We start from the raw sequence: 27346 nt of genomic DNA, 5'->3' as shown, positions 1-27346 counted from the left end.
GTGGCGAGCGCAGTGTCAAAGTCAGAAAAATATCACTATGCACACTGCCATATTTGCACCTCATACATGTCCGCGCTGCGCATGCGAGCGCTCTCCCGTGCGTGCGCATACCATCTGTTACGTGCACCCGCAGGCGCACTGTATGCGCATTTACGGTAGAGTTTCTGTGTGCCCAGCGTGCGACTCAATCGTTACATAATTCAACCATATAATGTATTTTATAAGTTAATATCCCCCTGAGTCCAACAGGTATCAGTGGGTCTCAAATGGCTCTTTGACCTTAGAGATCCCCCAAACAATAGTTTGCATGTTGTGAGGGCTTCACATCTTCATATGCATAGCTAAAGCACAGGAATAGTAATTGAAGATTAATTGTATTCCGAATCAGTATCTTTCCCGCAGACGGAGTACAATAGCCTTTAATTACACTGAGCTTTGAGACTCAATGAGGAGGGCCAACACCTGTGTTTACGAAATGGGGCTGGATTTGTATACAGAAGAATGATTGCTGAGATGTCATTGTCTCAACTGAGAGTGGACAGTGGGACAGTATTCGCCAAACAATAGCTTCCCACAAGACAGGAATGTGTCGGTCATCACCCATTGTTTTGCATAACCAAGGCCACTGATGCAGCTGGCTCACATGCTGTGAGGGACACACACACACATCTTGTTGTTGACACACCCCCAGAGCTGGAATGAGGGTATGATATACCCACTGGAGATCACAGGGCTCACTCACTCACTCACACAGCTACCTGACACACAGCAAGCATGGCTGGATCATCACCAGGCTCCTTACGAAAGGCTAAGTATCATAATTTCAATATCTCATGGCTGATTGGCATAGAGTAGTTTTAAATGTGTGTTTTGTGGTGGGGTAGTTGTGGAATGATGGGTAAGCATAGAGTGGTTGGTTTGGAGAAACAAATGGCTTGGGGATGGTGAGGCTTGCGCAGCTGTGTGATTGTAACTTGTTTGTGCTGAATACTCTGTGAAGTCTGTGATGAAGTGGAACATTAGACAACCTGTAGCATAGCATTTGTGGTATTTGTTTGCCTATGGAGATTTAATAAGATGGTTCTAGGAAGTTGGATTGAAATTGTGAAAGGTGATTTAGATTGTTTGGAATTGTAAAATCAGAACATATGCATTGTTTTGAGGCTTGGACATTTTGGAATAAAATGGAGTCTTGTGTTTTCTGCTATGTGATTGTGGTGTAGTAGAGAGTGCCATGTGTTTGGACCTGCAAATCTAAAATGGCTGCTGCCGGGTATTTTCCCCTCCCCCTTTCAGCCATGTGGTGTAGTCTTTGGAATCAAGTGGAGTTTTCCCAAAATGGAGTCTAGCTTCTGCCCCATGCGGCATTGTAGGGACAATTGTGTTGCTGGGTGTTGTGTATATAGGGACAGGCAGCATGGGTAAGCTCAAGTACTTTCTAAACAAAGATTCTCAGCATTGACTGACTGCGCAGCGATTGTTCCTCACATGTGTAAGCTTTCTCTGCAATCATATTTGTCTTCTTGTTATTGTGAGCCATTTCTTTCTCTCTCTCTCTTCTCCTCTTTCTCTCTTATTTTCCCTTAAATAGTAATTGTATTGTATTGTATTTCCTGTGTAGTTATCTGGTTAGGTAGTCTATGTTATATTGTAGTGTATGACTTGTATTGTGTTAAATTCTTTTGCAAGTATATCATTCATAATATATATTTAGGCGTTGGACCCTGAGCACGGTATCTGTGTATTTCTTATAGTATTAAGTAATCTCAGAGCGTCAGTGACGCTCGAACAGCTTTAAAGGTAATAAGGTTATACTGTGTTGCATCTACACTCTCCCACTACACAGAGGTTTACAGTATAAGTACATTCCTTAAGGTATAGTTAAGGGAGTACCCTTGCGGTACTTTTTACGCCAATTGCGTACTGTGTTCTTTAACCTTTAACGTGTTTTTAATAGGACAAATATTATAGACATTGTCAATTGGGGAGCTCCTCCGGTCTTCACATATCTGCACTAGGTAACTTCAGCAGACATTATCGGTCAGCAAAGAGTGGAAGGTAGTATCCCTCGTTAAACCGTTTGGAGGTCGGGGATACTGCAGTGCTGACCAGATAAGCGCCTGCTTCACTTGGTAAGGAGTGCTGAGGGAATTCGGGAACTGGAAGGTAAGAACAGTACGTTATTGTCTTTGTAAATCTGGTTTTTATTTCTATTTGGTGCCAACTGCACACGCAGATTGGATGGTTTGTCTGTTTAAATAGGTTTAAAATTATTTTTAATCGCTCTGCATAGCGTGATAACTAAAAGGGGCTGGCATGATGATTTTTCTTTGTGACAAAAGGTCTGTCCCCCATTTTGTGTAAACCTCATGGATGGGGGAGGAGCAGCGGCCATTTTGGGAAGGTCAAATTTTTTCCCCCCTAAAATGGCTGATTTTCAAGAAATAATCAGCCATCCACTGTCAAAAAAGAAATCATCATTTAATGAGTTTTTTTTCAATGCATTTGTTTAGTCCATATCATAGTCAATCATAAGTAGTTCAGATACAGTTTAATAACAGTTAATAATAAATTAAATATTTGATTTAAGAACGATACACAGATAAAACAAAGTTTTTTGTTTTTTTTTCTTTTGGTTTCCTTACCACCCTACTCTGCTTGGTGCAGGATGGCCATTGAAATGCAGATGAACCTGTGTGACTGCTTAGGTTCCCTAGCAGTGTTGAAATAAATCGCCTTTTACAGAGTTACTGTAGTTAAAAAAGCAATTCATATGCAAATTAGAAGCACTGAATAAGGTCTAAATGTCTATATGTCTGTGCTTACATCAATGTATGTTATTAGATTAAATTTAGAATTGCATTTTCATCTGTGTACTTTCACATATCTCACCTTCCTGTTTGCCATTTGCATTGATAAACGTGCTAAAAGAGATTTGCCGCTATTTTATAGTTTAAGAGTAAAGGTAACATAGTTAAAGTATAGACAAACACACAGTTTTTGCCTGGGAGATAAGGCGAAGTCAGTGTGGTGTGCGGTAGATGATCAAGGATCATCTACATTGATAAACATATAAATTGTGTTACGGTGGATCTTTATTTTGCGTACACGTGTCTCTAACAAAAATTGAGATTTGTGCACGCAAACCAAAGGCCGACGCACGCAGCGTAAATTACGCAACGGAGCGTCTGGGTACGCCCACGTAACTCAAAACACAAGTTTTTCTCCTCTCCTCTCAACGCGATAAGTAGCGCCACGCGGTAAATAACGCCAGGCGATAAATCGCACAAATCTAGTTTAACATTCCAAATTTAAATTAACAGATCCTTCTCCTAATTGGTAACACATCTGGTCTAAAGAAAAATTTCTGCGCAGAAATAGAAATAGAAACAAAAGTGTATATGCGTTGAGTGAGTGTTTGTTTTTACAATTTTTAAGGTTGAACCACAAGAAAAGTCGAGTACTCGTGAGGTACATGCGTGTAAGTGACGTACATGGTGGCTAGGGAGGCATCCCTGGTTAAATATACAATTTGAGCATTAGAGTGTAACAGACCAGGAGGTCATACTGTAACAGACCAGGAGGTCATAACAGACCAGCAGGTTCAGGTACAGCAGACAAGGAAGTCCGCTATACAGTCCACAGGCACAACACCAAGAAAGGGTTGGTGCAACACCCATATAGGCCATATAAGCTCTGGCTGAAGGAATTCGCAGCCAAAATTTTCGATTCCGTTGGTCGCTCAGTACATAAGATTAGTTGCTTGTGCACTAAACGATTGTACCGCACGTAATTGTGTACATTAGTTAGTAATCTGACCTAGTACCATTAGAGTAAAGGGGTCACAAACGCTATTTGTACATTCTAACGTGATTTGTGTAAATTTTTTTTATTTTAAGGGAAGTTCGCTGCTCACTCAGGAACTATCCAGCAACCAATAGTTACTGGAAAGAGTAAGTGTTCTTCGGATCACCCTCACAGGTTCCAGTAAATAGAGGTTCAGGTCGCAGGGGCCCTAGGTCGAGTACGCCAGCACCATATCGGTGTGATCAGGTCGTATTGGTCGGCGTGGGCGAGTGAGTGGGGTACTCGGTAAACCGCCACCGTCAGCCTATTTTGAACATTTTGGTTTGCGTAAGGGTTGGCTGAATAAAGCAACACTTTCGAACTATGGGGGCCACTTGTTCAGGTAGGGGGCGATCAACCTCGGTTCGGGTTGATTCAGTGAACCGACCAATTGGGTCGGCAAGGTATGTAATGTGTGAGAAATACGGAAGTCACACAGAAAGTTTATGTGATGAATGGGAGAGAATGACTAGACATGACGGGGAGAAATTCCCAAGAGTAGGTAGCTTCAGCCTAGAAGTGTTAACGAATTTAAGGAGAAGGATAGGTCTCATTAAATCAGCAAAGAGACGAATCAAGCATTATGATCATTTGCAGTTATGGCAACAGGAAGGTGAATTACAAAGAGATTTAATTGACTTACCTAACTTTCATCTTGAGAGGAGAGACATGGCAATGGAGAGGATTATGGTTGCAGAGAAATGGCACAATGTTGTACGATAAAAATGCACTTAGTAACTGTATTAAGAATGAAAGTGTTAAATGTAATAATGTTTATGAAAATGAAAGTGTAAAAATTACAAATGTTAACCTGTGCAAGTCGCACCCCATGTTAAACTTCCCTCAGGATTACCAACAAGAAAGTGAGCCCAGAACGATGTCGGCACCTCTTCCAGAAGCCATCCTACAAGACATCCAGGTGGACGCGACCAAATTGGTAAAGGCAATAATCAAACCCCCTAACGGAGGGTCAGGTGAGGTCGTGTCCACAGGTACGTACAATGTTTTATATCACGCACAAACAAATGTACCCCATATTGTAAGACCAAAACAAGGTGATGTAATTGAGTTTAGTCCTGTCAGGGTGATCACAGTCCCCAATGGGAAGACTGACGATCAGGGAACCATTCCCGTCAAGGACAGTGCAATGCGCCATCCCTGGTCCCGGACAGAATTGAGATCAATCATGTCTGATTACCCAGATCCTAGGAAAGATCTAAGTGTATGATCAAAGATTCACAAAAGGTATATGAACCCCCTAGACAACGACATAATCATGGTATCCAAGGAGTCAGAGAAGTACAGGGAAAGCGGTTGATGGTGATGAGCATCCAAGCGTTTGAGGAGGCATCAAATCAACCAAAACCCCAGGCCATTGGCACATGGAGGAACTTAAGGATTTGTGATCTGTGCAAAAGAGAAGGGCATTATGCCAGTAACTGCAACAGCCCACATAAAATCAGACCCCCTAGACATGAAAATGAGCAAAAGTTAGGACACACCAAATTATAATCAGGGATCATATAGGAAGAATTTTGGGCCACACCCATAATATGTGGTCAGGAAAGGTGATCATTAGAACTGATGGTAAGCCTGAGGTAACGGTTAATAAATTGGGAGGTCATTCCCTGAAGACACAGGAATGACCGGGTGAAACATTGTAAATGTATTTGTGAAATGTTTTTTTCTCTCTCTCTCTATCTCCCCATCTCTGACGATTATTAGTAAGGACTCAAACATTGCATATCCGCTTGGTCTTTGCAGAAGTCTACCAAACCCCAGCATGACCTATCCGCATCAATGTATCCTGGCCAGATACAGAAAGTGGAGTATGGTGCTGGGGGGAGGGACGGCGCAAAGAAACCATTGGACATGTAGAGATGACAGCCTGACGATCTGACAATGTTTTAAAATGTTTGAAAAATGTTTTTTTTTCTCTTTTCCTATTGATGGCTATTGTTGATTTAAGTAATATACACATGCATATAAATTGTTCTCTCTCTTTTGTTTTTTTTTTGCTGTTGTTGTTTTCTCTCTCTTCTCACTCATGTTTTCATGTTTTAAAGATGGTATGTCACCCATCAGTTAGACAAATGGTAATGCAAGATTTTTGCTCCTTACAGAAAGATCGCTGGTTTGGAGGGAATATTGCATCACCAGAATGTTCGTTTGGAAGACTGAGAGACAGCACCTTTGAGAAGACAGCAGAACAAGAAGAACAACAAGACTAGAGAACTTATTATCGTAACAAGTCTCTCTTCCCCCTCAAACTGATTTTCTGTACCCCATTACAAATTTCTTCTTTTCTCCTCCTGTAAGATGGACTTGCCCCAAGAGACTGTGATATGGATTTTCCTGTTGACCATGATGTTGACCAGAGCAGTCTGTTTCGGTGAGAGTATCAGTGAGGTCGTGAAAGGATCCAGAAAGGTCCTGATGATAAAGATGGAGGTGTAAATTTCCAATAGCAACCCAATCACCAAGCAAAGGCGAGTACCGGAAACGATCTAGCAGCCATGTTATTTGTAAACATTTTTCTTTTAAGGATTATTAGCTGAAGAAAACTGTATCTGTAGGCTCTGTAACAACGTAGTTGAGGATGGGTGCATTAAGAAATGCCAATCCAGTTTTAATATCCATACGGACCGGCATCCATTGAGTGACTATCACTCCTTAGTGGGTAATGTGTTAAATAAAACAGATTGTTGGGTATGCTCTCAAGTACCTCAAGGTCATAGCAAACCAGGGCTAGTACCATTTCCTTTAACGTTAGGGGAGGTACTTGAGTTAAGTGGTGGGAGACCGGTGGACAGGAGGTTTAATATCTCCAGCCCTCCTAGTTTGAAGCTCCACCAATACCATGTGGATAGGTCCCTATTATGTTTTAACATCTCCAATCCCCGAAAGCCGGGAAATTGGGAAGTGTCATGGAGTAACCAAACCATGACCTTTTCGCATAGAGCAGATAGAATGCCCACAGATACAGAGCTTATACGCCACATAGCCAGTAGAGGAAAATCTTTCCGATATAGGTATACCCTAGGAAATAGGATCACGAGAGTTGGAGAGGTATCACTAGGATACAGTGCACAGATCGTACAAACTGATAGGTGTACTAGACAGATGGGAGAATTAGGGTTAGGAGAGTTCACATGGAAAATGTGTAACATGGTAATGACATATTCAGTCCCATATGTTCTCCCCGATGATGCATATTTCACATGTGGGAGAAAGGCGTATGAGCGGCTTGCCCCAAACTCAGAAGGATTGTGTTATATTGGAAAAGTACTACCTGAGGTAATGAGTCTAAGGAGTGGGGAAATTGTAATTCCAATGGATTTGATTTATGACCCAACGGTAGAAACAATGATGTGATGAAAATGCGATTATACGGTCCGTTTCTTTCACCTGTTTTTCCGGTTTCTCCTAGGTAAAAAGACCCACTTTTGACGAGGAGTTTGATGATCCTGTATACAGACAACGGATGGATTAAAGAAGAAGTTTTGACAACCTTATACCCAGAGATTTGATGAACTTTGCCATAGATCCCCAGTTTCCCTAGAAATTTTAAAATTACGCTAGCCCAACACTTTTGTAAATCTATGGACATTGACAGCTTTTGCTCGCACCTAATGGGCAAAAGCACAAAGAAGACTGCATTCAACAGACACCGAACAAGACCTCAATCGACAAATGTACATTAACCTGACATAGAATACCACTGCATTTACCATAAGTGTTCTTTATCTTCATTTCTACAACCCTCAGGTAATGACACACATAGTCGATAGGGAATACAGGCACAGATATCAGCAATCACATATCTCCCCCATTCATGTGTCATCAACTAAAATGTGCTCCCCCATTTTGTTGCAACCACAGCCGAAAAGAGCTCGGTAGAGTTTGACAGCCCATCCACAGACCCTTAATACGGGATAAGAAGGAATTCAAATGTATACTTCGCAATACCTCGAAGCTTGATTTAAAACACGTACGGCACGATGATACATGACCCCCCAAACATGGATTCATACACACATGCTTTTGCTATCTCACTAGGTCATACCCTTTTCACACCTTCTCTTTCTCCTCCCCAACCCAACCATGGAAATGTATTTACACTTGACATATATTTTTCTCCTTTTGAAATGTTTTAGGAAGTGGCAGTTATTGTTGACTGCCAAAGAGTGGACTGTCAAAGTCAGAAAAATATCACTATGCACACTGCCATATTTGCACCTCATACATGTCCGCGCTGCGCATGCGAGCGCTCTCCCGTGCGTGCGCATACCCTCTGTTACGTGCACCCGCAGGCGCACTGTATGCGCATTTACGGTAGAGTTTCTGTGTGCCCAGCGTGCGACTCAATCGTTACATAATTCAACCATATAATGTATTTTATAAGTTAATATCCCCCTGAGTCCAACAGGTATCAGTGGGTCTCAAATGGCTCTTTGACCTTAGAGATCCCCCAAACAATAGTTTGCATGTTGTGAGGGCTTCACATCTTCATATGCATAGCTAAAGCACAGGAATAGTAATTGAAGATTAATTGTATTCCGAATCAGTATCTTTCCCGCAGACGGAGTACAATAGCCTTTAATTACACTGAGCTTTGAGACTCAATGAGGAGGGCCAACACCTGTGTTTACGAAATGGGGCTGGATTTGTATACAGAAGAATGATTGCTGAGATGTCATTGTCTCAACTGAGAGTGGACAGTGGGACAGTATTCGCCAAACAATAGCTTCCCACAAGACAGGAATGTGTCGGTCATCACCCATTGTTTTGCATAACCAAGGCCACTGATGCAGCTGGCTCACATGCTGTGAGGGACACACACACACATCTTGTTGTTGACACACCCCCAGAGCTGGAATGAGGGTATGATATACCCACTGGAGATCACAGGGCTCACTCACTCACTCACTCACACAGCTACCTGACACACAGCAAGCATGGCTGGATCATCACCAGGCTCCTTACGAAAGGCTAAGTATCATAATTTCAATATCTCATGGCTGATTGGCATAGAGTAGTTTTAAATGTGTGTTTTGTGGTGGGGTAGTTGTGGAATGATGGGTAAGCATAGAGTGGTTGGTTTGGAGAAACAAATGGCTTGGGGATGGTGAGGCTTGCGCAGCTGTGTGATTGTAACTTGTTTGTGCTGAATACTCTGTGAAGTCTGTGATGAAGTGGAACATTAGACAACCTGTAGCATAGCATTTGTGGTATTTGTTTGCCTATGGAGATTTAATAAGATGGTTCTAGGAAGTTGGATTGAAATTGTGAAAGGTGATTTAGATTGTTTGGAATTGTAAAATCAGAACATATGCATTGTTTTGAGGCTTGGACATTTTGGAATAAAATGGAGTCTTGTGTTTTCTGCTATGTGATTGTGGTGTAGTAGAGAGTGCCATGTGTTTGGACCTGCAAATCTAAAATGGCTGCTGCCGGGTATTTTCCCCTCCCCCTTTCAGCCATGTGGTGTAGTCTTTGGAATCAAGTGGAGTTTTCCCAAAATGGAGTCTAGCTTCTGCCCCATGCGGCATTGTAGGGACAATTGTGTTGCTGGGTGTTGTGTATATAGGGACAGGCAGCATGGGTAAGCTCAAGTACTTTCTAAACAAAGATTCTCAGCATTGACTGACTGCGCAGCGATTGTTCCTCACATGTGTAAGCTTTCTCTGCAATCATATTTGTCTTCTTGTTATTGTGAGCCATTTCTTTCTCTCTCTCTCTTCTCCTCTTTCTCTCTTATTTTCCCTTAAATAGTAATTGTATTGTATTGTATTTCCTGTGTAGTTATCTGGTTAGGTAGTCTATGTTATATTGTAGTGTATGACTTGTATTGTGTTAAATTCTTTTGCAAGTATATCATTCATAATATATATTTAGGCGTTGGACCCTGAGCACGGTATCTGTGTATTTCTTATAGTATTAAGTAATCTCAGAGCGTCAGTGACGCTCGAACAGCTTTAAAGGTAATAAGGTTATACTGTGTTGCATCTACACTCTCCCACTACACAGAGGTTTACAGTATAAGTACATTCCTTAAGGTATAGTTAAGGGAGTACCCTTGCGGTACTTTTTACGCCAATTGCGTACTGTGTTCTTTAACCTTTAACGTGTTTTTAATAGGACAAATATTATAGACATTGTCAATTGGGGAGCTCCTCCGGTCTTCACATATCTGCACTAGGTAACTTCAGCAGACATTATCGGTCAGCAAAGAGTGGAAGGTAGTATCCCTCGTTAAACCGTTTGGAGGTCGGGGATACTGCAGTGCTGACCAGATAAGCGCCTGCTTCACTTGGTAAGGAGTGCTGAGGGAATTCGGGAACTGGAAGGTAAGAACAGTACGTTATTGTCTTTGTAAATCTGGTTTTTATTTCTATTTGGTGCCAACTGCACACGCAGATTGGATGGTTTGTCTGTTTAAATAGGTTTAAAATTATTTTTAATCGCTCTGCATAGCGTGATAACTAAAAGGGGCTGGCATGATGATTTTTCTTTGTGACAAAAGGTCTGTCCCCCATTTTGTGTAAACCTCATGGATGGGGGAGGAGCAGCGGCCATTTTGGGAAGGTCAAATTTTTTTTCCCCCTAAAATGGCTGATTTTCAAGAAATAATCAGCCATCCACTGTCACAAAAGAAATCATCATTTAATGAGTTTTTTTTCAATGCATTTGTTTAGTCCATATCATAGTCAATCATAAGTAGTTCAGATACAGTTTAATAACAGTTAATAATAAATTAAATATTTGATTTAAGAACGATACACAGATAAAACAAAGTTTTTTGTTTTTTTTTTCTTTTGGTTTCCTTACCACCCTACTCTGCTTGGTGCAGGATGGCCATTGAAATGCAGATGAACCTGTGTGACTGCTTAGGTTCCCTAGCAGTGTTGAAATAAATCGCCTTTTACAGAGTTACTGTAGTTAAAAAAGCAATTCATATGCAAATTAGAAGCACTGAATAAGGTCTAAATGTCTATATGTCTGTGCTTACATCAATGTATGTTATTAGATTAAATTTAGAATTGCATTTTCATCTGTGTACTTTCACATATCTCACCTTCCTGTTTGCCATTTGCATTGATAAACGTGCTAAAAGAGATTTGCCGCTATTTTATAGTTTAAGAGTAAAGGTAACATAGTTAAAGTATAGACAAACACACAGTTTTTGCCTGGGAGATAAGGCGAAGTCAGTGTGGTGTGCGGTAGATGATCAAGGATCATCTACATTGATAAACATATAAATTGTGTTACGGTGGATCTTTATTTTGCGTACACGTGTCTCTAACAAAAATTGAGATTTGTGCACGCAAACCAAAGGCCGACGCACGCAGCGTAAATTACGCAACGGAGCGTCTGGGTACGCCCACGTAACTCAAAACACAAGTTTTTCTCCTCTCCTCTCAACGCGATAAGTAGCGCCACGCGGTAAATAACGCCAGGCGATAAATCGCACAAATCTAGTTTAACATTCCAAATTTAAATTAACAGATCCTTCTCCTAATTGGTAACACATCTGGTCTAAAGAAAAATTTCTGCGCAGAAATAGAAATAGAAACAAAAGTGTATATGCGGTGAGTGAGTGTTTGTTTTTACAATTTTTAAGGTTGAACCACAAGAAAAGTCGAGTACTCGTGAGGTACATGCGTGTAAGTGACGTACATGGTGGCTAGGGAGGCATCCCTGGTTAAATATACAATTTGAGCATTAGAGTGTAACAGACCAGGAGGTCATACTGTAACAGACCAGGAGGTCATAACAGACCAGCAGGTTCAGGTACAGCAGACAAGGAAGTCCGCTATACAGTCCACAGGCACAACACCAAGAAAGGGTTGGTGCAACACCCATATAGGCCATATAAGCTCTGGCTGAAGGAATTCGCAGCCAAAATTTTCGATTCCGTTGGTCGCTCAGTACATAAGATTAGTTGCTTGTGCACTAAACGATTGTACCGCACGTAATTGTGTACATTAGTTAGTAATCTGACCTAGTACCATTAGAGTAAAGGGGTCACAAACGCTATTTGTACATTCTAACGTGATTTGTGTAAATTTTTTTTATTTTAAGGGAAGTTCGCTGCTCACTCAGGAACTATCCAGCAACCAATAGTTACTGGAAAGAGTAAGTGTTCTTCGGATCACCCTCACAGGTTCCAGTAAATAGAGGTTCAGGTCGCAGGGGCCCTAGGTCGAGTACGCCAGCACCATATCGGTGTGATCAGGTCGTATTGGTCGGCGTGGGCGAGTGAGTGGGGTACTCGGTAAACCGCCACCGTCAGCCTATTTTGAACATTTTGGTTTGCGTAAGGGTTGGCTGAATAAAGCAACACTTTCGAACTATGGGGGCCACTTGTTCAGGTAGGGGGCGATCAACCTCGGTTCGGGTTGATTCAGTGAACCGACCAATTGGGTCGGCAAGGTATGTAATGTGTGAGAAATACGGAAGTCACACAGAAAGTTTATGTGATGAATGGGAGAGAATGACTAGACATGACGGGGAGAAATTCCCAAGAGTAGGTAGCTTCAGCCTAGAAGTGTTAACGAATTTAAGGAGAAGGATAGGTCTCATTAAATCAGCAAAGAGACGAATCAAGCATTATGATCATTTGCAGTTATGGCAACAGGAAGGTGAATTACAAAGAGATTTAATTGACTTACCTAACTTTCATCTTGAGAGGAGAGACATGGCAATGGAGAGGATTATGGTTGCAGAGAAATGGCACAATGTTGTACGATAAAAATGCACTTAGTAACTGTATTAAGAATGAAAGTGTTAAATGTAATAATGTTTATGAAAATGAAAGTGTAAAAATTACAAATGTTAACCTGTGCAAGTCGCACCCCATGTTAAACTTCCCTCAGGATTACCAACAAGAAAGTGAGCCCAGAACGATGTCGGCACCTCTTCCAGAAGCCATCCTACAAGACATCCAGGTGGACGCGACCAAATTGGTAAAGGCAATAATCAAACCCCCTAACGGAGGGTCAGGTGAGGTCGTGTCCACAGGTACGTACAATGTTTTATATCACGCACAAACAAATGTACCCCATATTGTAAGACCAAAACAAGGTGATGTAATTGAGTTTAGTCCTGTCAGGGTGATCACAGTCCCCAATGGGAAGACTGACGATCAGGGAACCATTCCCGTCAAGGACAGTGCAATGCGCCATCCCTGGTCCCGGACAGAATTGAGATCAATCATGTCTGATTACCCAGATCCTAGGAAAGATCTAAGTGTATGATCAAAGATTCACAAAAGGTATATGAACCCCCTAGACAACGACATAATCATGGTATCCAAGGAGTCAGAGAAGTACAGGGAAAGCGGTTGATGGTGATGAGCATCCAAGCGTTTGAGGAGGCATCAAATCAACCAAAACCCCAGGCCATTGGCACATGGAGGAACTTAAGGATTTGTGATCTGTGCAAAAGAGAAGGGCATTATGCCAGTAACTGCAACAGCCCACATAAAATCAGACCCCCTAGACATGAAAATGAGCAAAAGTTAGGACACACCAAATTATAATCAGGGATCATATAGGAAGAATTTTGGGCCACACCCATAATATGTGGTCAGGAAAGGTGATCATTAGAACTGATGGTAAGCCTGAGGTAACGGTTAATAAATTGGGAGGTCATTCCCTGAAGACACAGGAATGACCGGGTGAAACATTGTAAATGTATCTGTGAAATGTTTTTTTCTCTCTCTCTCTATCTCCCCATCTCTGACGATTATTAGTAAGGACTCAAACATTGCATATCCGCTTGGTCTTTGCAGAAGTCTACCAAACCCCAGCATGACCTATCCGCATCAATGTATCCTGGCCAGATACAGAAAGTGGAGTATGGTGCTGGGGGGAGGGACGGCGCAAAGAAACCATTGGACATGTAGAGATGACAGCCTGACGATCTGACAATGTTTTAAAATGTTTGAAAAATGATTTTTTTTCTCTTTTCCTATTGATGGCTATTGTTGATTTAAGTAATATACACATGCATATAAATTGTTCTCTCTCTTTTGTTTTTTTTGCTGTTGTTGTTTTCTCTCTCTTCTCACTCATGTTTTCATGTTTTAAAGATGGTATGTCACCCATCAGTTAGACAAATGGTAATGCAAGATTTTTGCTCCTTACAGAAAGATCGCTGGTTTGGAGGGAATATTGCATCACCAGAATGTTCGTTTGGAAGACTGAGAGACAGCACCTTTGAGAAGACAGCAGAACAAGAAGAACAACAAGACTAGAGAACTTATTATCGTAACAAGTCTCTCTTCCCCCTCAAACTGATTTTCTGTACCCCATTACAAATTTCTTCTTTTCTCCTCCTGTAAGATGGACTTGCCCCAAGAGACTGTGATATGGATTTTCCTGTTGACCATGATGTTGACCAGAGCAGTCTGTTTCGGTGAGAGTATCAGTGAGGTCGTGAAAGGATCCAGAAAGGTCCTGATGATAAAGATGGAGGTGTAAATTTCCAATAGCAACCCAATCACCAAGCAAAGGCGAGTACCGGAAACGATCTAGCAGCCATGTTATTTGTAAACATTTTTCTTTTAAGGATTATTAGCTGAAGAAAACTGTATCTGTAGGCTCTGTAACAACGTAGTTGAGGATGGGTGCATTAAGAAATGCCAATCCAGTTTTAATATCCATACAGACCGGCATCCATTGAGTGACTATCACTCCTTAGTGGGTAATGTGTTAAATAAAACAGATTGTTGGGTATGCTCTCAAGTACCTCAAGGTCATAGCAAACCAGGGCTAGTACCATTTCCTTTAACGTTAGGGGAGGTACTTGAGTTAAGTGGTGGGAGACCGGTGGACAGGAGGTTTAATATCTCCAGCCCTCCTAGTTTGAAGCTCCACCAATACCATGTGGATAGGTCCCTATTATGTTTTAACATCTCCAATCCCCGAAAGCCGGGAAATTGGGAAGTGTCATGGAGTAACCAAACCATGACCTTTTCGCATAGAGCAGATAGAATGCCCACAGATACAGAGCTTATACGCCACATAGCCAGTAGAGGAAAATCTTTCCGATATAGGTATACCCTAGGAAATAGGATCACGAGAGTTGGAGAGGTATCACTAGGATACAGTGCACAGATCGTACAAACTGATAGGTGTACTAGACAGATGGGAGAATTAGGGTTAGGAGAGTTCACATGGAAAATGTGTAACATGGTAATGACATATTCAGTCCCATATGTTCTCCCCGATGATGCATATTTCACATGCGGGAGAAAGGCGTATGAGCGGCTTGCCCCAAACTCAGAAGGATTGTGTTATATTGGAAAAGTACTACCTGAGGTAATGAGTCTAAGGAGTGGGGAAATTGTAATTCCAATGGATTTGATTTATGACTCAACGGTAGAAACAATGATGTGATGAAAATGCGATTATACGGTCCGTTTCTTTCACCTGTTTTTCCGGTTTCTCCTAGGTAAAAAGACCCACTTTTGACGAGGAGTTTGATGATCCTGTATACAGACAACGGATGGATTAAAGAAGAAGTTTTGACAACCTTATACCCAGAGATTTGATGAACTTTGCCATAGATCCCCAGTTTCCCTAGAAATTTTAAAATTACGCTAGCCCAACACTTTTGTAAATCTATGGACATTGACAGCTTTTGCTCGCACCTAATGGGCAAAAGCACAAAGAAGACTGCATTCAACAGACACCGAACAAGACCTCAATCGACAAATGTACATTAACCTGACATAGAATACCACTGCATTTACCATAAGTGTTCTTTATCTTCATTTCTACAACCCTCAGGTAATGACACACATAGTCGATAGGGAATACAGGCACAGATATCAGCAATCACATATCTCCCCCATTCATGTGTCATCAACTAAAATGTGCTCCCCCATTTTGTTGCAACCACAGCCGAAAAGAGCTCGGTAGAGTTTGACAGCCCATCCACAGACCCTTAATACGGGATAAGAAGGAATTCAAATGTCTACTTCGCAATACCTCGAAGCTTGATTTAAAACACGTACGGCACGATGATACATGACCCCCCAAACATGGATTCATACACACATGCTTTTGCTATCTCACTAGGTCATACCCTTTTCACACCTTCTCTTTCTCCTCCCCAACCCAACCATGGAAATGTATTTACACTTGACATATATTTTTCTCCTTTTGAAATGTTTTAGGAAGTGGCAGTTATTGTTGACTGCCAAAGAGTGGACTGTCAAAGTCAGAAAAATATCACTATGCACACTGCCATATTTGCACCTCATACATGTCCGCGCTGCGCATGCAAGCGCTCTCCCGTGCGTGCGCATACCCTCTGTTACGTGCACCCGCAGGCGCACTGTATGCGCATTTACGGTAGAGTTTCTGTGTGCCCAGCGTGCGACTCAATCGTTACATAATTCAACCATATAATGTATTTTATAAGTTAATATCCCCCTGAGTCCAACAGGTATCAGTGGGTCTCAAATGGCTCTTTGACCTTAGAGATCCCCCAAACAATAGTTTGCATGTTGTGAGGGCTTCACATCTTCATATGCATAGCTAAAGCACAGGAATAGTAATTGAAGATTAATTGTATTCCGAATCAGTATCTTTCCCGCAGACGGAGTACAATAGCCTTTAATTACACTGAGCTTTGAGACTCAATGAGGAGGGCCAACACCTGTGTTTACGAAATGGGGCTGGATTTGTATACAGAAGAATGATTGCTGAGATGTCATTGTCTCAACTGAGAGTGGACAGTGGGACAGTATTCGCCAAACAATAGCTTCCCACAAGACAGGAATGTGTCGGTCATCACCCATTGTTTTGCATAACCAAGGCCACTGATGCAGCTGGCTCACATGCTGTGAGGGACACACACACACATCTTGTTGTTGACACACCCCCAGAGCTGGAATGAGGGTATGATATACCCACTGGAGATCACAGGGCTCACTCACTCACTCACTCACACAGCTACCTGACACACAGCAAGCATGGCTGGATCATCACCAGGCTCCTTACGAAAGGCTAAGTATCATAATTTCAATATCTCATGGCTGATTGGCATAGAGTAGTTTTAAATGTGTGTTTTGTGGTGGGGTAGTTGTGGAATGATGGGTAAGCATAGAGTGGTTGGTTTGGAGAAACAAATGGCTTGGGGATGGTGAGGCTTGCGCAGCTGTGTGATTGTAACTTGTTTGTGCTGAATACTCTGTGAAGTCTGTGATGAAGTGGAACATTAGACAACCTGTAGCATAGCATTTGTGGTATTTGTTTGCCTATGGAGATTTAATAAGATGGTTCTAGGAAGTTGGATTGAAATTGTGAAAGGTGATTTAGATTGTTTGGAATTGTAAAATCAGAACATATGCATTGTTTTGAGGCTTGGACATTTTGGAATAAAATGGAGTCTTGTGTTTTCTGCTATGTGATTGTGGTGTAGTAGAGAGTGCCATGTGTTTGGACCTGCAAATCTAAAATGGCTGCTGCCGGGTATTTTCCCCTCCCCCTTTCAGCCATGTGGTGTAGTCTTTGGAATCAAGTGGAGTTTTCCCAAAATGGAGTCTAGCTTCTGCCCCATGCGGCATTGTAGGGACAATTGTGTTGCTGGGTGTTGTGTATATAGGGACAGGCAGCATGGGTAAGCTCAAGTACTTTCTAAACAAAGATTCTCAGCATTGACTGACTGCGCAGCGATTGTTCCTCACATGTGTAAGCTTTCTCTGCAATCATATTTGACTTCTTGTTATTGTGAGCCATTTCTTTCTCTCTCTCTCTTCTCCTCTTTCTCTCTTATTTTCCCTTAAATAGTAATTGTATTGTATTGTATTTCCTGTGTAGTTATCTGGTTAGGTAGTCTATGTTATATTGTAGTGTATGACTTGTATTGTGTTAAATTCTTTTGCAAGTATATCATTCATAATATATATTTAGGCGTTGGACCCTGAGCACGGTATCTGTGTATTTCTTATAGTATTAAGTAATCTCAGAGCGTCAGTGACGCTCGAACAGCTTTAAAGGTAATAAGGTTATACTGTGTTGCATCTACACTCTCCCACAACACAGAGGTTTACAGTATAAGTACATTCCTTAAGGTATAGTTAAGGGAGTACCCTTGCGGTACTTTTTACGCCAATTGCGTACTGTGTTCTTTAACCTTTAACGTGTTTTTAATAGGACAAATATTATAGACATTGTCAGCAGCATGCCCGCAAGGGCCTTCGTTGTGCTCACCCCCTCCTTCCCCCTCTCCCACTGGCACTCTAAACCCCAGGGTCCCGGCGTCGGTCACCCATACCAATCCCCTTTTTTTTATATTGCAATACGGTTCTTGAAATTCAGGCTTGGTAGGCAGAGTAGTGGAATTTACCAGTAATATGTCAAGAATACAAAATTTGGCAATGTGACCGCCAGCTGCAGCCATCTCCAGTTAGTGATGAGGTAAGCTGCTCCTGTAAGCACCAGAAGTCCAACACTGAATGCAACTTGGTACACAATTCCAATCGTTTTTCTATGCTCCAAGCCAACAAATTCTGCAACTGAAGATAGTCAGAAAAGTTACAAAAGTATCTTCAAGTGATCAGATTTCTTATTTTCATATAATATATAATTGCAGAAAACTCATTAGAATCATCTCATACTATTACATTTAGGAGCCAATAAGACAGTATAGTGGACAAGCTTTTACAGATATGTCCTCATACCCTGTGGCTTCAGTCACACCATACAGCCGTCTAAGCACGCCAAGTCCCCCCAAGCCCCATGCTGAGCATCTTTCGCCCTCAAAAATATGCATCATATTTGCACACAAAAAAACAACTGGAAATAACAAAACTATATTTGTATATCACTGTGCGACTGAGTCTGAGGTCAGGGCTGCCACCAGAAATTGTGGGGCCTGGGACTGCCGAAATACCCTAACCCAGACGCCCCCCCTCCCTCCCCCACCCCCAATAAATAAATAAATAAATAAAAATAAAATTATATATCTATATATATTTGAAATAAAAATAAATATATATTTAAAATAAATACAATTAAATTCCTATGCACATACGGACCTACACCATATTATGCCGCTTGCACCATTTTATGCCCCCACAGTTATGTCTGTCACAATATTATGCCCCACACAGTAATGCCCCTGACACCATATTATGCCCCCACATTAATGCCTGTGTCACCATATTATGCCCACACAGTAATTATTGCAGTACCTGCTCGCTGTCAGGGTTTCTACTCATTGTCAAGGGGTTCTGCTCGTTGTCAAGGGCTTCTGCGTGTTGTCCCAAAATGGCTGCTGCCTTAGAGGACACAGGTATTAAAGATACTAGAGCCTCCTCTAATTTAATTACTGTCTTCTCTAAGGCGGTGGGCATTTTGGGAGGGCCATTTTCAAAGGAGCATGGTGGCGGAAGAACAGGAGCAGATGGGGATGGAGCGCGATGGAAGGACAGCGCCATGAGTGGCCCTGTCGGAGAGGCTGAGCCCGGGACAGCTGTGCCCCCAGTACCCCCCCCCCTAATGGTGGCCCTGTTTGAGGTTATATATGAAGTGCTACAGTACATTTTGATCAGCCGCAGCCTTTTCTCATGCCATGTTGTTTTGTGCTACATCTGCAACTTTGTATGTGTTTTACACTAATTCCACTGTGAGTGGTGTTTCACTGCATCTGCGACGTGAATAAGATGCACAATTTAAAGTAAAAGGCACGAAGCGTCTTGCACTGTATAGCGTGTAGATGCTAGATGTATGGGGATACATATGTACAGATCTTTGCATTAAACTAAAATATGTGCAGTAGAATTAGTGAGGGACATGTGGATTTGTGTCCCCAAAATGAACAGATGGGAGGTATATAATTAGAGCTTTTGTTCTTCCTTAGGGTCATTAGTGGTTTGTTATTGCACTAACAATTTCATAATATTACTGAATAAATCAAAGTTGAAAATTAGTCACTTTACTTTGCATTATAACCAATTGATTTATCGCAATATTAATCACAGTTATTTTTATTTCTGACTAATGAACTCTTAGATCAGTAGGAATTTTTACAAATAGTTTTAGAAGGGATATACCTGTAGTACACTCAACAGGTTAGAATAATGATAAAAAGTGCATAAAAATGAAATATATGTACTTCAATGAATCTTAAAATAAGGCCATTGAGATCCTGAAAATATATACAGGAGAACTGTGCATACAATTATTTGTTTTTCATAATCTTAATCAAGGAAACTCTGAACGCAAAATACCTGCATTAAGGGGCTGATTCTGCGTCGGACAGATCTCTGTGCAGAGGCGCAAATCGTGAGTATTTCCATAGATGCTAACTTGTCTGTATTATTCCAAGCCATATGGAGCTTGCCCAGATCTGTCTTTCTGTGAAATTGGGCATTTGAGGGTGGCCACTATGTGAGCATATACAGTGCATCCGGAAAGTATTCACAGCGCTTCACTTTTTCCACATTTTGTTATGTTACAGCCTTATTCCAAAATGTAATAAATTCATTTTTGCCCTCAAAATTCTACACACAATACCCCATAATGACATGACAATGTGTAATAAGTTTTTAGTGATTTTTGCTAATTTATTAAAATAAAAAACTAAGAAATCACATGTACATAAGTATTCACAGCCTTTGCCACGAAGCTTAAAAATTGAGCTCATGTGCATCCTGTTTCCACTGATCATCCTTGAGATGTTCCTACAGCTTAATTGGAATCCACCTGTGGTAAATTCCATTGATTGAACATGATTTGGAAAGGCACACACCTGTCTATATAAGTTCCCACATTTCACAGTGCATGTCTGTGCACAAGCCAAGCATGAAGTCAAAGGAATTGTCTGTAGACCTCCGAGACTGGATTGTCTTGAGGCACAAATCTGGGGAAGGGTACAGAAAAATATCTGCTGCTTTAAAGGTCCCAATGAGCACAGTGGCCTCCATCATCCATAAATGGAAGAAGTTCGGAACCACCAGGACTCTTCCTAGAGCTGGCCGGCCGTCTAAACTGAGTGATCATGGGAGGAGGGCCCTAGTCAGGGAGGTGACCAAGTACCCAATGGTCACTCTGTCAGAGCTACAGCATTCCTCTGTGGAGAGAGGAGAACCTTCCAGAAGGACAACCATCTCTCCAGCAATCCACCAATCAGGCCTGTATGGTAGATTGGCCAGACGGAAGCCACTCCTTAGTAAAAAAGCACATGGCAGCCCACCTGGAGTTTGCCAAAATTCTCTGGTCTGATGAGACAAAGATTGAACTCTTTGGCGTGAATGCCAGGCATCATGTTTGGAGGAAACCAGGCACCGCTCATCACCAGGCCAATACCATCCCTACAGTGAAGCATGGTGGTGGCAGGATCACGCTGTGGGGATGTTTTTCAGTGGCAGGAACTGGGAGACTAGTCAGGATAGAGGGAAAGATGAATGCAGCAATGTACAGAGACATCCTGGATGAAAACCTGCTTCAAAGTGCTCTTGACCTCAGACTGGGGCGACGGTTCATCTTTCAGCAGGACAACGACCCTAAGCACACAGCCAAGATATCAAAGGAGTGGCTTCAGGACAACTCTGTGAATGTCCTTGAGTGGCCCAGCCAGAGCCCAGACTTGAATCTGATTGAACATCTCTGGAGAGATTTGAAAATTGCTGTGCACCGACGCTTCCCATTCAACCTGATGGAGCTTGAGAGGTGCTGCAAAGAGGAGTGGGCGAAACTGGCGAAAGATAGGTGTGCCACGCTTATGGCATGATATTCAAAAAGACTTGAGGCTGTAATTGCTGCCAAAGGTGCATCAACAAAGTATTGAGCAAAGGCTGTGAATACTTATGTACATGTGATTTCTTGTTTTTTTATTTTTAATAAATTTGCAAAAATCACAAAAAAACTTTTTTTTCACATTGTCATTATGAGGTATTGAGTGTAGAATTTTGAGGGAAAAACTGTTTTGTTTTTTTCCACTTTGGAATAAGGCTGTAATATTTAATAATATATATTTAAAAGATTAAAAGTTCACATTATAAAAAAGAAAGCATTGGATACATAATCTCTCCAAATAATAACTTTAAATACAGTTCTTCTAATCCTCTAAGGCATCTCTAAAGCCTTGAGATTGAAGGTGTCCCGCGATCACCAGAAGTCCTTGACTCGTTTCTCTGCTAAGGTAAGTATGCGCTTTCCTCAGAAGGTCCTATACTAAATGGTGATGGCTGCTTGCTTAAATACAATGGACAGTGTGGGTTTCTGCTTGCAGACACTCACTGTGAGGGGCATTAACCCCATGGTAGTAATTCAACGTAACTCTGTGGTTCCTAAACTTTCTGCTCTCCTCATACCTAACAGGTCTGTGTATGAAGTAAGGGCCTAATTTATGTTTGTACGCTATGGGCGATGTTCACACAAGTGACAGATTATTGGCAGACTGCGCATGCGCAGCTATCACACTGTGGGCAAAATGTACTAAAGGGAAAATGTGGTAAAAATGCAGTTTATCACATTTCCATGTGTACTAAGCTGGACTTTGGTGCGATGGGTAATGCCAGCTATAGTTACTACAGTACATACAGGGTATGTGGTTAGTAGTGTTGCGATGCGTGGTGGACGGGATGTACCGCAATTGCTTGGTACATCCCACCCTAAGACTTTTACTGTAGACTGATTGACAACGGGCAGTGGCAGCAAATACGCAGGCGTGTCATGGGAGTTTTCAGGGGTATATATGCAGTCAGCTGCAATCATGTATGTAGAGAAACATGGCTCCTGTGTCACTACTGCCGATTCCAATCTGCGTAGCCTTACGGCTACCCTACCAGTTGATGTTCCTCGTTATCGCGTATAGGCTGCGTATTAGTCTTACAAATCGCAATTGCAAATGCAATTATGTAAAACATTAATTAAGCCCTAGGTACAAACAACTTATTGCTATTTGATTTATATCCACAGCTTATATAGATTAATACACAGAAAATAAACAGAAAGAAAAAAAAAACAATATTTTATTTTTATTTTTAAAACTTTATTTTGATTTGCATGTTTCCTTCACTACTGCAGGAGCTCATTACCCTTCCTATTTGTGTTTGTTAGGTGGCCTTTATATTAGTGATGTTGTATAATGTTACAATCAGTTATATCAGCTTTTGTTAAAGTTTATTATCTTACAGTAAACACTCTGGGGCTATTTATGAGTTGGAACCAAAGCAAAAAAAAAAAAAAAAACGAAATTTTGTATTGGGAATAAACCATGTTGCAATGCCCCCTGCACTGCAACATGGTTTATTCCCAATACAAAATTTGTTTGCATTTATTTGCATGGCATGCAGGGTAAATATTAGGTAGTTTTACATGTAGCCCACAAGTACTGGATAATTTGTACACAATGCATTTTAGCTTTGAGGCCCAGGACCAATGAATGCCGAGTCTGTTGGACACATACAGATGTAGCCATACTCATCTTTGCTGCGATGTGGGATGCTGCAACATGGAATGCTGCATGGCATGCCGGGCTGCAATTACTCGCAGCCAGCGATTGCTCCATTAATTCCTAATGGAATTAATTGAGCGATCGCTGGCTGCGAATTGTGACAACCTGGCACGCCATGTAAAATGCCGCAATGCACAGTAAGATGAGCATGGCTACATCTGTATCTCTCATATCTGACTCTCACATCTGCCCACCTGCAGTGCACAGTTACTTGTGTAACCACCTTTCAGTGTGCGGTGTGGTGATACACCTCCTGTTGCCCCTGGCTAGCTCTACAGGTTGTGGGCAATATTTGATAAGTGGGTCCCTGCCCTTGTAGGCTTTATTACAGTTATAGATAGATAGATAGATAGATAGATAGATAGATAGATAGATAGATAGATAGATAGATAGAGATATATATATATATATATATATATATATATAGAGAGAGAGAGAGAGAGAGACATAGGTGTAGCAGGCCAGGCTTGAGGGCCATTTCGAGTGGAGCGGCTGCACAGGTGTGCCATCCTATTGGGCCACTGCGGCCCAGGACCAATGAATGCTGGGTCTGTTGGCAACCGCCGGTAGCACCATATCCGCATCTCTGCAGTTTTAATGTACAGTATATGCGGATGACAAGCCCCACTCGTTCTCGACAGTGAAGGGGTTAATATGCCTGGGGTACCACATACATTTTTATGAATAATGTTTTTTACAGAACTTTCTCTAAAACACTTTCTATTTATATTAACAATTGGTTCACTGATGCTTTCATGTACTTTAATGCTTTAGAAATGGCAACATTTTACTTCTGATTTAAAAGTAGACAATCAAAATTGTGAAAATAAAATTATAAAAATAAAATTTTGCACAAATAATAAATGAATACTTAGCATTAACATCTTTTTTAGATGACTGGAACTTACCTAGAATATATCCCGACAACCAGCTGCCTTTGCTAACTAACCCCTGAATGAAGCGGAAGGTAACAAGCCATGGGTATGTAGGAGCAAAAGCCACAAGGACGCCAAAAACAGCAGTGATGGAGAGAGAAATTAATAGACAAGGTTTGCGGCCAAATCTGGAGAAACAGATGACAGCTACTTAACAGGGTTAATTATCGATACTATGCAATTTGATTAAATCACAGATATATTAATACTTAAGGCTCAAATATTGGAACAAATAGCATATATTTTTAATGGTTCCAGCTGAATAGTTTACACATCTATTCATTTGTTTTTTTCTACCCAATTTTATGTCAGGCTCAGTGTCCGGAACACAGGGAGAAAGAAAAAAAAAACATTGCAGTGCTCTGTGCCATCGATGGAGGAGAACCATTGTATCTTTGATATCAATGGCAAAACTATGGACCATCAGAAGTTAACCATAGATGGTCATTGACCATCCCTAAGCCACACTATTTTATGGTCTCCTACTAATGCATTCATGCTTTGCACTCTTCATGCCCCAGTCTAAAACCAATTTATACTAATACCTTTTTCCTAATTTCTGACCATGCTTTATCCATACTGCTTGTTCCCAATATCCTCAGCTTTGCTCAACTCTCTTCTCATACAAACACTACAATCCCTAGGTCTTCATAAAACAGCCCTTTCATGGTTCTCATCCTACAGTACCTATCTAATTGCTCCTTCAGTGTTCATTTCTCTGAATCCACCTCCTCTTCGCTACCTCTCTCAGTTGGAGTACCGTATGGCTTAGTCTCAGGTCCTCTGCTTTTCTCAATCTATACCACATCTCTTGGCAAACTAATCAGCGCTTTCGGATTTCAGTATCATCTATATGCAGAGGATAACCAAATCTAACTATCCTCCCCAGATTTGTCACCATCTGTATTGGGCTGTGTCACTGAAAGCCTTTCTGCCATTTCATCTTCGATGACATCTTGCCATCTCAAACTTAATATTTCCAAAACTGTATTAATTATATTTCCACCGGTCAATAGTAGTTAACAACTTGATATGCCTATCAACCCTACCCCACAAGCTCGCTACCTAGGTGTCATTCTTGACTCTGAACTGTCCTTTGTTCCCCACATTCAATTTGTCTCAAAATCTTGTTACATACATCTAAGAAACATATCCAAAATATGACCATATCTTACACAAGACAGCAAAAACTCTAATCCATGCTCTCATTATCTCCCGCAGTTGATTATTGTAATAGTCTCCTGACTAGTCTTCTCAAACATAGGCTCTCACCACTACAATCCATTTTGAATGCAGTTGCGAGACTAATCTTCCTCGCTAAATGTTCATCTGCAGATCTGCTCTGTCAGTCCTTCCATTGGTTACTGGTATTCTACCATATTAGATATAAAATACTTTTACGTACATACAAGGCTATTGATCAAACTGCACCATCATACATCTCTTCACTCATCTCAAAATATCTCCCTACCCAACCTCTCCACTCTGCACAAGATCTACATCTCTCAGCCACAGGTATTACTTGTTCCCAGTAAAAATTACAGTACTTTATCCGGGCTTCACCCACTCTGTGGATTGCCCTCCCATGCACAATAAGACTCCCCTGTAGTCTCCAAACCTTTAAACTTTCTCTGAAAACTCATCGCTTCAGTCAAGCCTACCATATTCCAAACCCACCCACATAACCTTCAATGTTTCCCTAACTAATTACATCCTCTCTGTACACATAACCTCACATATTTTGTCTTTCTTTACTTTCACACCCTCCTGACCCTTGGCCAACATTGCTGGGTGATCATATCATACAACTCATTAAGAACCTTTGCAATCTGGTGGATCACTATGCAATAGGTAGCATCTATCCTTGTGTACACATGCCTATTTCCCTATAGATTGAAAGCTTGCAAGCAGGGCCTTACTACCTCTATGTCTGTCTGTTTTTGCCCAGTTTTGTTCTATTACTGTTCTTCTAATTGTAAAGCTCAACGGAATATGCTGCGCTATATAAGAAACTGTAAATAAATAATAATAATATTAATAATATTTTGCCCATTTCTATAATGTAACTGTTTTTGATGTTGGTATCTGCTCCTGTTTAATCACCATTTGCACTTTTTTGCCATGTCACCAGACAGCTGCTTATTATCCCTTTACTTGGATATGACACAAAGCTACTCAGGATGCCACAACACAGGGAAATGAAAGTTGTACCAGTTGTAGCTGCCTGAGGGCTGAGGGAAATATACACTGATAATTATGGTGGTCGTCTGTAGTACCTAGCTTCAGTTTTGGGCGATTGAGACTTTGGGCTACATTTACTAAGCATACTTGCCTACCCTCCCGGTATAGCCGGGAGGTTCCGAAAAATCTGGGTGCCCCTCTGGCTCCCCGAAAAAGGTGGGCAAGTCTCCACAGTGCCGCAGCTCCCCCGCTCCCCCCTTGGCTGCACACTTACAGAGAACAAGTATGTGGTCTGAGGGGATCCGATGACACGATTCACGCTAATTTGCGTCATCATAGCCAATCCCCCTACTGTACAAAGCCTGTAATAACGGGTCTGTATAGCGGGAACATGGCCACGGTAGCACAACTGCAAGCACCACGCCCCTTGTGCTGCCTGAACTACATAGCCACACTACCACCAAGCTCCCTATGTCATGTCAGACCTGCCCTCCCTGCTCCCTGCTGCCCGAACTAGCTGCCCTCTCCCAGAGGGGGCAGCCAAAAAGTTGGCAACCCTGTTACTAAGTGGAGGCTTATGCAAGCTGAAACACTTCTTGCCAAATCCTTTGCTTGATAAATATAGCCTTACATCTGTGAAGGTGATCCATGCTTTCCTTGTTGCTATTCACTAAGCCTTGGATAAGGCCAATCAGCTCCTAACTGCCATGTTATAGGCAAATGACAGTTAGGAGCTGGTTGGTTGGGACTTTATCTCCGTCCACTTTATCTCCACCCAAGGCTTAGTAAATAGACCCCTCCGTTTTTTAACACAATATTGTACCTTCTGGATTAAAGAGATTCTCTAAATTATACTGAAACCTAATAGTGAGTGCATTTTTTGCAGGCAAAACAAATAGCTTAAA

At 41.5% G+C, this 27346-nt stretch overlaps 1 protein-coding gene across 1 annotated transcript in view; it reads right to left on the bottom strand.

The window, feature by feature from the left end:
- Nucleotides 1-27346, bottom strand: part of LOC134910143 (solute carrier family 22 member 2-like) — a 176230-nt gene that overhangs the window by 124811 nt on the left and 24073 nt on the right. Inside the window, exons 3-4 of the mRNA XM_063917833.1 lie at nucleotides 24234-24388; nucleotides 18211-18379 (exon numbers count right to left, since the gene is read on the bottom strand). Coding sequence (XP_063773903.1) covers nucleotides 18211-18379; nucleotides 24234-24388 — 324 coding nt within the window. The remainder of the gene's footprint in view (nucleotides 1-18210; nucleotides 18380-24233; nucleotides 24389-27346) is intronic.

The sequence above is a fragment of the Pseudophryne corroboree genome, chromosome 4, assembly GCF_028390025.1.
Source record: "Pseudophryne corroboree isolate aPseCor3 chromosome 4, aPseCor3.hap2, whole genome shotgun sequence".
Classification (NCBI taxonomy): Eukaryota; Metazoa; Chordata; class Amphibia; order Anura; family Myobatrachidae; genus Pseudophryne; species Pseudophryne corroboree.
The sequence above is the reverse complement of the archived record's forward strand: the minus strand, read 5'-3'. Positions and strand labels throughout refer to the sequence as shown.